Genomic DNA, 11,772 nt, shown 5'->3' with positions numbered 1-11,772 from the left:
TATGTATTTCGATTGAAAACTATTCCTAAAAAAGTAACGGGATATTGAAAAAAAAAAGATGTATCAGGCAAAAATGTTGACAACTGTGGCTGCTGGGATTCGAGCCCAGGTCTCCACGGCCACAACGTGGAATTCTAACCACTAAACTACAGCCACTTTGTTGCATTCTGTTAGTTATTGCAGCTATATCATGTGATCCGTATCAGCTAGTCCCATCCCTCCTTTGCCATTTGTAGGGGTGTTTGGATTCATATGCTAATATCCCAAAGTGCTAAAGTTTAGAACTATAGGGTAAACTTTAGCAAAAATACAAGTGCTAATAGGTGCTAAATTTTAGCACTCAACTTGAGAGCGTTTTGGATCCAACTGCTAATGTCTAAAGTGCTAAACTATAGCACCAACTTCTCTAAACAGAAGTGCTAATGGGTGGGCTAAACTTTAGTTAGACAATGTTTGGATCCAAATGCTATGTCTAAAAGCGCTAAATTTTAGCACTAAAGGTCTGTTGGCAGGGTTTATTTTAGCTTCATCTTCACCTGTTTCACGCAAATCGAGATAATATAGTGTGAAGGTATTTTATAAGCTCGCGCTAAAATAAACTAGAAGTCAGATGAAAACAATTTTTTTTGCTTCATTTGCATTGGCTTCACTGGTGAAGCTATTTTAAGTGAAGCCCTCCCAAACAGCTTCTAACTCCTCCAAACAAGAATAATACGGTGGCTAAATTTTAGCTAAGACTCAAAAACTTTAGTATTGGATATAAGTGCTATTATGTGCTAAAGTTTAACATCTACTTTCTCCAATCTAAATTATTAATCATTTTGACTTTTCTAGGTGCATAGATTTTGATATGCACCTAAATATATATAATATGTTTAGATGCATAACAAAATCTATATATCTAAAAAAGTCAAAACAACTAATAATTTGGGATGGAGGGAGTAGTTTTAGCTCTTTTAAACATCCCTTAAAAACTTTTTTGTTCTAAATACGCATGAGAGCTACGTATCATTGCATTAAGAAGAAAAAGACTAAAGTAGCCATACAAACATACCCACATTGGGTTAAAAAAAAAACAAGCGCGCATGTAACAAAAGTCCACCACAACTACCACCACACAATGCTAACCACCAGGTCGAGCAGTGACCAGACCAGACAATCCTTTGGCGTTTTCTAGCATCCAGAGATCGGCCTTCGGCCTTATTCTGTGCCAAGCAGTGACCAGACCAGACAATCCTTTGGCGTCTGCTAGCATCCAGGATCGGCCTTATTCTGTGCCAGGTGCCAGGAGAAGGGCCTGATCAATCCTGGGCGAGGCGCCATTAAACTATCATTCCTCAACTTCCAAAGGATCCAAGCACCTAGTATGACCAGTGAATTAAAACCTTATCGGGTTTCTTTGTTGAGAGTGTCTCCAGCTTGCTGCCACCACTTGAACAGACTAACCAAGACTGATTAGGGTGCCAGATCAGGAAGGACGAACCGCCCTTAAAACTCAAACTTTTGCATCGGTATAAATGCTAATAGGTACTAAAATTTAATATCTAACTTTAGCTTGTCCAAACAGATCCTTAACCTAGTAATATATAGAGCTAATTTCATAATTATACCTATGGTTGAACTATAGAGAATCTGACCTTGCAGACTGATAGAACATAATTAATAATTGCCCATTGACTTACTGCAAAGCAAGATCCATCAACAGTGCCTCGCTGATTCATAAATACAGAACAGGGAAAAAAGAGCAAAACGAATGGCAAAAAGCCAGCTTATAACAGCTAACACCATATATAACTACAATATACACTGATACTATTCTTTTTTATCTTTTTATAGAAAGTCCAACCAGTAGCTTGTCTGAATAGCGTATGAACACCTATAATATACATTGGCGCATGACAACCACAAAAGTGATGGCGATGCCAAAATTATTCTACTCCAGCATACGGCAGACATTCTGGGGCAACTAGGTTAGATGACACAGCAGACCACATGAATTGACACTATTACTCTGCTTATGAGGTTGTATGAAGGCGGAATAGATTACATAGCACACATAATCCTACAATTCCAGGTTCACAGTCTGGATAGAGGTATGCTATTGAGAACAGCTGATCTCTCCTTCCTCAACATCAGCGTTCAGAGAGGTTGACACACTCTCGTCCATTTCATGGTCAACCTCTTCCTCGAGATCATTCTTGATGAATAGGCCAAGGGCCTCCAGTGGGCTCCCTAGGCCCTCTGGCAACTCAATCCCATGGACAAAATCTACGATCAATTTGCTTGGAGGATTCAATTGCCATTTTTGGCACAAGTTCTCCAGGTCCTTCAGAAAGTCGCTATTATCAATATCAACAGTCTTCTTCATCTACACGCCAAAGAGAACAGCTCGAGTAACCATAGTGCAGCATCAAGCAAAGAAATGATCTGGTAAGGAAATGGCAAGCAGGAAGTACCATGTGCAGTGCCAATCGTGCGGCCTTTCTTTCCTTCTCGCGCTTGGTCCTCATTTCTTCCTCTAGCTTTAATTGCGCAGCAGCTTCAGCAGCCTTTACCTGGGCCTCAATTCTTGCTTTCTCTGTAACATGGAAAAAAATTCAACATTAAGCCATGTAAGGTCAATCTTCATAGGACGGGCCTGACATAACCTTGTCAATATTTTTAGAGAAATAGCTAGCATAACACAAGGCTGAATGGCTGATAGCCAAATAGTGAAACAAATAAAATCGTACAGGAACAAGAAAGAAAGAAATGCCTCTATCGAGTTATGTTTAGAGACCAACTACGCTTTTTTTAGCCTGGACTTCCAAGATGTCAACTAACTGGAACTGTTCTGAAGGCATGCAGAAGGGTAAAAACATCCTGATCTACATGCAAACTAACAGTAAAAAAGCATCCACCTTATAAGGTCAGCTAATATTTTATGGTACATGAGTGATGTTGACCATAATTATAAAGTTTTTTTTTAAATCAATTTGAAAGATTGGAATTCAAGTTTGCCAGCGTCCAGGGTATAGTGAAGGAGGAAAATGGTGGAAGACTATTTCCATGAACAGGAAGTGGGAAGGGTGGAGAGAGACGAAAAAAAGGCAACCATTCCTTGCTACCTCCATCAACAATCAGTTGCGCTCAAAACAAATGTTCATGCTAGGCTACCCTTAACCCCATTGGCCCCACCCCGATCAAGCCATTGCCAATTCGCCATCTCTTATTTCAAATCACAAATTTGTGCAAATGCAGCTACACATCAGTTTAGCAACCCTAATGTTATGGAGCTTCCAGACACTTATGAGATGCACCACTTTGGTAACGCTCAAGCAAACCTGCCCTCTGGAAAATATAACCAGGAGGCCACCATCATCCCTCAGCATGTGATGTTCACCTTCATGGCTCACAACTACCAAAGAAATTCTTCATGCCCAGCTAAGAAAGAGACCATTGAATCGGAAGTTTCAAAATTTAATTGTCACTTGGTGTATGCTCTTTACTGTTGTCGCAAAGCTAGCAGACAAGATTAGAATGGACAAAGACCTTAAAATCAATAGGTGTATACTTGATAAGACTAAACCAAATATAAATGAGATGTCTTAAGTGCTGCTATGCATCCCCTGGCGTACTGAGGCTTGTCTAGTTAACTCCCTTGTTGGACCAAGGATAAAGGCCCCCACCCCTCCCACTATAACACCTGGGTTTTATGATCGGGTTGGTTAGGTGGGGCGCTCTAACTTGGTATCAGAGCCGAGATCCTGGGTTCGATCCCTCCCGGCCACGCATTTCCGCTGCGCGATTTCCCCTGCGTCTCTCGTGTGCTGAGACCTGCTGCAGGCTACGCCGGGCACTAGAACCTGCTGCGGGCTACGCCGGACTCGCACGCCGTAGGGGGAATGTTGGACCAAGGATTAAGGCCCCCACCCCTCCCACTATAACACCTGGGTTTTATGGTCGGGTTGGTTAGGTGGGGCGCTCTAACCTCCCTCAAATACAAAACCATGCATTCGTGCTCTAACTCTATGGTGGTTTGTGGCATGGCGCATTATGTCGACAATGACAATGGCATTGACCCCACATATCTTGCTTCTTTCTTTTCCTTTTCTCTCCTCTCTTCCACTCCGACCCACCTGCCATCTGTTTCTTCTCACTTCTCCTTCATGCAACAACAGCATGTGGACCCCTGTGGCAGTAGGTGGATGCCGGTGTGTTTCGAGCACCATATTCACACACAGGCAGGCGAGCGAGCAGGCCAAGCTCCAGATCTGGCGGTGTGGTGAACAACAAGCATGAAGGCTTTTGCAAGGTGCGCGCAAAGGGGCACTTCGGACAGCAATGAGTCTGCAAACAACTGACACAAGAAGCGGCATGCCTGGGGAATGCGGCACACACAAGTTGACCAAACAGGCAATATTGTCATATCTGGACAATTATGATCATGTATTAAATTTTCTAGCTACATTGAATGTCAATCTTCTACATGATCGTGAGCAGCACGCGCGGTCACGGAGGTATGCAGGGGATCCATGAGCTCCTGACGACCTTGCTGATATACAATGGCAGCAGCACTGCAGTAGTACAGGTGGGGCTGGAAGAGGAAGAGGAAGAGGAAGGGGAAAATGGCATGGAGAGAACAAGAGGAAAAAAAGGAAGTACGAGAAAGAAGCATGGAGTGTGCAATTAATGCCATGTCAATTGTCATCATCCACATAACCTGCCCCAACAATGAAACAATTTCCTAATCCACTTTAGGTGGTGATTTAGACAATATTGATTACTTTAGGGGCCAGAATACCTGCTTTTATATTGAAGACAGTATTACACATTCGAAATTTAAGTGGATGCTATAATGTAATGCTAGTGATGGAAATGTTATTCGTGCAGATGCTACCAGCTTTCTAGTGCGGCTTTAGAGGCCAAGTTTCTCTAATGTGGTCCATTGTGTGTCCAACATGGCACTGGTCCCACAGGTCATTACCATTACCATCTCTTCCTCTAAGTAAGGCCCACAGGCCACGTATCATCATCACTTTCTTATCTATCCTTCCTTTGGGTAATAATGCATCCCGGTTCCAGGGAGCTCGCCGCAAGTGATTGCATATACACACATTTCACACATATCTTGCTTTAAACAAAAAGGTTTGGTGGTTCTTGTTGCAACAGCAAAGAGGCTACTATTGAGCAAAGGCAATGACAGGGCCATACTCACTAAAAAACATGAGAACAAGCCTTGAAAGCCCCAACAGTGCCATCAAAACATGTCCACCTACTTGTACATGATGGGAGACATTTGCAGAAGGGGAACGGGGAAGATCCCCCTCTACCCTCCATCTAGAGCACAAACAACAAAAGTAGCGATCAACTGTTCAAGGTGACAAAAGTAGTAATAAATTGTTCAAAGTGCTACAGATGTAGCATCACGATAAGATGACTCTCAATTGAAGAGCTTAGAGGGACCGCTTTTGAGAAAAAGAGACTCCTCAAGAATTGAAAATAGTGGTAGCAATAGGGCCTCCACAGGAGGTAAAAGGCAGAGAAGTGAAGGAGTGGAGAATCAAGGGCTAGGTACGAAAAAGATGAGACTAACTAATCAACAAAAAGTACAAAGCAGGATAAAAAATGGCAAGGCAATCATGGCTTGTGCCGAATGGTGTGAACAAAATAGATGAGCTGCATCACAAGTCTAGGAACAAGATATTACACCAAGGACCTACCAAGGACTGTTACTAATCAAGCTAGAAGCACAGCACATTTTTTTTCACAAACTAACAAGCATATAAAGTCAAAGAGGTGGCGGCCCCCTTGATGACATCATGACCCATATAGGCATTTCACATTGATTGGTTCTTGCACATAGTGTGCTATGGACAAACAATGAAACGGAGGGAGTATATATAGCAGAGCAAAGAAAAGGCTGCACTGTTCCCCTCTTACCCTTTTCTACACAATCTTCCAATATGCGAGTCACTTTTCCCTTCTTCCTCATGAAAACATCTGCCTCTATTCTTACCTATCCAGTAAGAGTCTGGTGTGTATCACCATATATATCTGATACACGTCGATACATCAAATTTTGGACGCACGTATCCATGCAACACTGGTGAAATACAGTGCCCTCAATGGAACTGGAAAATTTTGCAAAGGATACATGCAGATGGCATATTCCACGCTAGTCATTGGAAACAGTGAAAAGGTGCCACTATCAGAACTGAACATGGTAGGTTGTGCCATGGAGCTCCAAGAGGTACTATAATATTGATCGATGGGAATAAAAATATTCAGGTAATCCAAACCAAAGAAGCAGAAGGTAGACACTGGAGGCAGCAGTAAGAGGTTCAATGACTGTATCTAAGGTATAGCAACAGAACCAATGAAGCAAGGTGCTGCTACTATCCCCAATAGTGCCTTGAGCAAAAAAAGAACATTAGAAAAATAATAGGTGGGAGCAATTGCGTTTAGCAAATATAACTTCGTAGCATTTGCAACTGAATAACGATAAATTTCAAGAGTGGGAGGTTCTACATGCATAACTTCACTAACTGGTAAATTCACCATCAGTAAAAGCCAATTCAAACCCTACCAAATTTGCAGTTAAGTGCCAATGAAAACTCCCCAAATCAGCTCACCATTTCAAAGTTCAAACAAACTCCCCCTGACCTCACAACCTTATCTATTCTATCGACCTTCTTAAGTAGAATGCTACAGTTCTAACATGCCATGAGTAAAAAATCTCTAGCCAGTTCATGTTGATAGCCAGTTATTGCGCACCAGGCATTGATTAGGCTGGTTACTGCCAGCACCAAGAGAAAGATGGGCCAAAATGCATCTTCAAAATTGAACCCTCCCAGAGCATATAAGCTACGAAAACACGTTTTCCTAAAGTAAGTTACCCACCATGTGTACTTGTCTAACCTATTTTAAACTTCTTTCGAGAATGCTGCCACTCGGACTCGAACCGAGACGCATGAGCACTGCTTTCTACGAGCAGGGTGTCTACCAATTTCACCATGGCAGCTGACTCGAAATAAGAGGTAACTTTAAAATTATTTTCTTATGGAAATGGTCAAGGTTGAAGATCCATTGGTATTTAAGAATATCATCCCACAGTTATATGCAATGCTCTACAACTTATATTGCATCACACCATATGTTGTCTACGCCCCACTATACATATACAGAGCTCTAGGGGTGCAAATTGGTGACCCTTAGGTGCACCTCCAATCCTCTTTAGTTCAAATATTTGTACTACATTTCTAAAACGGGGTCCTATTTTGGAGAAGTAGCACAAATATTTGAACTAAAGAGGGTTGGAGGTGCACCTAAGGGTCACCAATTTGCATCCCTCCATACTGTTCCAGATATTTTTCCCCAAAATCCAAATGTTGTAAGATAATTTCTTAAATTAGCTTCTTTAACTACTCCACAAATACTAAGACCGTTTCCATGAATGACTCGATGAACAACAAACTGGCCTATAATATCGTCACAGAAAATTGAAAAGAAAAACTGGTCTTAGAATTGACTGCCATGTTCAAAGGTCCCTCCATCAGTTCTTACCCATAATAAAATATCATGCATCGTGCTACTATGTGACATGCTTGAGACCATGTTAAAACATAGGGCATGTGTTAGAGGAGTCAAGGGCCTATTGGGCCTTAGCCCATTAGGGTTAATTAGTCGCTTGCTTAGGGGTCAAGTAAACCTCTCTATATAAGGAGAGGAGATGTATCAATCTAATCAAGCAAGAGATTAGAAGGAAATCCCTTCTCTCTTGAGGGCTGTGGGCGAAGCCCCGCGGCCGGCGTTTTCCAGCGCCCCTGCAGCCCTAGCCGCCGTCGCGATCCAATCTGTGAACAGTACCCGCGGTACTGTAGCACCGCGGGTACTGTAGCGCGCATCAGCCATCGCCCTCTCCCTCTCTCGCGATCTCAATCCCAACAACAGCCATAACAATCTGGTATCAGATATGCCAGGCGACGACAAGTCTGAGCCACCGCCGCCGCCGCCAACCATGGAGGGTCTGGCCGCCCTGATGACCAAGCTGCTGAGCAGCATGGGCGACATGGAGGCCCGCCTGACCTTGTTGGAGTCAAGGTTCGCAGCCGCCTTCCCATCGTTCACCGCCCCTAGCCCCATGCCTCCACAGCAGCACGGCGAGGGCATCTTCTACGGGGGCGTAGATGGCACCCAGGCAGCTGCGCCGCCGCTGCCGGTTGCAGCGCGCTGCTGGCATCCAGTCGTCCCTGCAGCAGTAGCCTTGCCACAGCTCGGGAAGAAGGCGTTTGCGTGGGAGGATGCCTGCCATGTGTTTGCAGCGGTGCGGCTGCAGGCTGCAGCACGCGGCCTCCTAGCGCGGTGTCGGCTGCAGAAGATGCGCTTGGAGATGCAAGAGGCGGCTTTGACAGCGATCGACCTCGGCAATTGGGGGCGCGACCTCGGCAAATAGGGGCGCGACCTTGTCCCGTCGGGAGGCCACCAGCGCTCGCGCCAACTCGCCGTTGTCTTCAAGCGCGCGCTAGGTAGCGAACTCCAATTCTACAGCAGCGATAAGGGAGGCGCTTTCCTCCTTGTCATCGGCGGAGGCACATCGCCTAGCGCCATCACGTTCCGTCACTGGCCACCACGAGGACGTCTCCGCTGGTCGCTGTTGCGACTAATTTCCGGTGGCGATACCTGTCCTCCCCTCTCGTTCCGATGGTCTCCATGGGATCCAGGCGGCTACTTACGTGCAGGTCCAGCACAAGGAGGGTGTCCGCCGTAGCTTCAAGAGTCAAAAATAAAGAATTGCAGTTTATTTAAAATAAGTCGAGATGTAAAAGGCTTGTTCTTAGGTTTTCGGTTTGCGTCTAGTGGAGTCATTGTTTGCGTCTAGTGAACAGTACCCGCGGGTACTGTAGCGCGCCACCGCCCTCTCCCTCTCTCACGATCTCAATCCCAACAACAGCCATAACAGCATGCCTGGCACTTAGGGGTTAGGGCTCTATCTGGACAGGGGTGAATTTGATCTAATCCCCTCAAATTAGCATAAATTGTAATTTTCCATCATAATCTAGACTCTAGGGGGAAACCCCTCTATCCAAACAAAAAATTATGGTGGGAACATCGTTTATTCAGAAATTCTAGCTAGCAACTAGTGTAATGAAAAATTTAGGATATTGAGTAGAATAGCAAGTTCGTAGAATAGCAAGTTCACCAACAATCTAATCACCCATACTATTGTATTAAAAAGGAACAGGACTAGTGAGAGCTCTTCATGAATACAGAGGCACAATTGAATTGACCAAACTTGGCAGAGGTAACAGATCAAGCACATACAACCATCAGAACATTTCCTACCTTCTTGCTGCCTTTTTTCCAGTCTCTCTTTTTCCAACTGCAACTTTGCAATGTCTACTTCCTTCCCCTAGAAAATCAAAACGGCATTCAGTAAGAGCCATAGAGAAATGTCTTCTGAAAAAGTTATCGTGTACGATGTTCATTATGAATTCAGAAATATTACATGATCCAGAAGTGCATTTTGTTGTGCCTTCACAATTGTTCCAGCAAAACGACTCTTGAGCATTGCTATACGAAGGGCCTTACTTGGTGACAAAGGTTCAAGGTGTACATAACTTTCCTCCCCTAGAATTCACATCACAAGATGCACTATATTAGGAAACAACAATATTTAGAAAATAAAGTTCAAGCTGTTATAACTATAAAGTAAGAATGTAAAACTAAAATACAAGCAGGTGCATCAAATAATTGATAGCATCTACCTTGTTCAGAGGAAGCAAGAGAATTGCAAGACACTGACTCATTTCCTACAGTCGTAGGCAAGTTTGTTAGATAACTGATAACATAAAATTTGGTCGAAAGTATCAGCATAGACCATACCATTTGATAAAACCCTATTCTCATTTGATTGTATTCTTGATATTTTATCATTCTCCTGAAGATAGAAGATATTGCATAAGAGGGTGAATGGACCATCATTCAGCTACTGATGGCATTATGCCATAATCAGACAAAGATAAGAACAATTCAAAACAGAAATAAGAGCAGTCAAGCCAAAAACCTTGGTTGAAGCAAGTGAACTATCTATAGAGCACTCTTGGCTACCAGCTGCATGAAAGGATCCCCCCCAAAAAAAAGTAAACCATTAAAAATCCTCTAGTGGATATTCTATACAATAAGATCAACAATTGAGAGAAGATATGTCATTCAAACCTTTAAGAGAGGTATTCTCAGAGCCTCGGACAAAAAATTTAATTTTTACCTGTGGACAGCAGATAGCAATACATTAAAATATTATCAATAAAAAAGAAATACCATCAAGTGGGTAGGTATATAATTATCCTACTTTGGAGGGTATTGCATTTATTGATGACTCCTTTGCCAGTGAATTTGAGCATGTGACCAGCCCTTTAGCAATCAAAGACTTTGATTTCATGGCAGCTTGAAGCTTTGTTGCCTTCATCGGTTTCTGCTCTTGTACTGGGTTTCTGATATTCCATTTCCTTATCACTGATCGCCATTCTGAGTCAAATATTCTATTTAACTGTTCAGCAACTGCATGGACATCATTTCCTGGAGGATTATACTTCATTGCATTTGTGAATGTAAGTCGCACATCTGCTGCAAACTCACTAGCTGTAACATATTGCTTGTTTGAAAGTTTCATATGAACAGTACCCAAGTCCATTGGATTACGGATAACATCAAAGTAATCAGGAATCCCATAAAGAACAGGGTCAACTGGTTTGTGGAAAAGCCAACCACCTTTGTGATCCATGAGCTTCTTCAGAATTTTCCCACACAGCCTTGTCTTGCTAACATTCATGCTTTCAGCCATGCTCTTAGGGAATGATTGGTGCTCAAATATAGAATTTGATGTCACCTCAGAATCAGATTCTTGGGAGTTTATTTCTCCAACCTCTGAATCTGTACTAGGACGTGGTGGTTCACCGCTTATCAGACCTGTGTTTGGTGAGACTGCTCTCCTCTTTTTACACTCCCGTGAGATCACAGTGTTTGGTGAGAACACTTGCTTTTTGGTTTCGACAGAGGACCAGTAACTTCAGACCTGTCGTCACCTCTCAGATAGGCACGCAGCACATCCTCCGTAGGGCTGAAAACAGAAGAATGATATAGAACAAAGTTGCATACCTTGCACCAGACAAAGTGGTAAACCCAAAAAGGAAACAACAGCAGAACAGTAACATGAATAGCTTCGAAGTTACACGGCCAATTTTAAGCAGGATTTGTTTTACATAACTTTTGACAGTATATAATTCTTCAAAAGGTTGCATGACAACACTATAACTTGCCCAATTATCCTACCCAATCTACAGAACTACATCGAAGCGCACCGGCAAGCTCGAAGCAAGCCACATGGCAGCTTGAAAACCCTAGAGCGGGTCAAACGACCCGACCGCAGCGCCTACTCTGTCCTCTCGAGACAAAAGGCCGGGAGAGAAGAACCAACCTGGTGCCGCTCTGCCGTCGCAGAGAGCGCGGGGCTGCCGCGCGAGGCCCGCCCCCCGTAGGGTCGGGAGGCCCCCCTCCCTCTTCTCGGTCCGTGGACCTCCTCAGATCCCACGACGGCGCGGGGTGGGTCGGAGGCACGCGGCGCCAACAAAGCAGCCGCCGCCGCTGACGCCGCTGCAGCTCTTCCCCAGCGAGCGAGCGGCCGCGGTGAAGTGGAAAGGGGATCGCGGCGCGGGCCAGCGGAGACTAGGGTTTTAACCCGGGCTCGTGGGAAGCGAACCCGACCGACCCGGTCCTTCGCTCGGTCGGTCGGGC

General features: G+C 44.1%; 1 protein-coding gene, 1 long non-coding RNA gene and 1 other non-coding gene across 3 annotated transcripts; all 3 read right to left on the bottom strand.

Moving 5' to 3' along the window:
- Positions 1 to 84: 84 nt before the first annotated feature.
- TRNAH-GUG lies at positions 85 to 156 on the bottom strand. The gene has a single exon. It is a non-coding gene; the product is annotated as a tRNA-His (tRNA).
- Positions 157 to 1,787: 1,631 nt separating this feature from the next.
- Positions 1,788 to 11,751, bottom strand: LOC120661450 (transcription factor GTE12-like). The gene is made up of 10 exons (XM_039940318.1): positions 11,456 to 11,751; positions 10,331 to 11,098; positions 10,198 to 10,246; positions 10,046 to 10,092; positions 9,865 to 9,919; positions 9,747 to 9,791; positions 9,488 to 9,609; positions 9,325 to 9,391; positions 2,457 to 2,578; positions 1,788 to 2,368 (listed from the first exon to the last, which is right to left on the bottom strand). The coding sequence occupies exons 2-10, from the start codon at positions 10,820 to 10,822 to the stop codon at positions 2,099 to 2,101; spliced, it is 1,269 nt and encodes a 422-aa protein (XP_039796252.1). The 5' UTR covers positions 10,823 to 11,098; positions 11,456 to 11,751; the 3' UTR covers positions 1,788 to 2,098.
- LOC120661451 lies at positions 2,805 to 7,613 on the bottom strand. The gene is made up of 2 exons (XR_005669909.1): positions 3,971 to 7,613; positions 2,805 to 3,635 (listed from the first exon to the last, which is right to left on the bottom strand). It is a non-coding gene; the product is annotated as an uncharacterized LOC120661451 (long non-coding RNA).
- Positions 11,752 to 11,772: the final 21 nt, after the last annotated feature.

The sequence above is a fragment of the Panicum virgatum genome, chromosome 2N (genome assembly GCF_016808335.1).
Source record: "Panicum virgatum strain AP13 chromosome 2N, P.virgatum_v5, whole genome shotgun sequence".
In the NCBI taxonomy this organism is placed as follows: domain Eukaryota; kingdom Viridiplantae; phylum Streptophyta; class Magnoliopsida; order Poales; family Poaceae; genus Panicum; species Panicum virgatum.
Note: the sequence above shows the minus strand (reverse complement) of the source record. Positions and strands in the feature narration are given on the sequence as shown.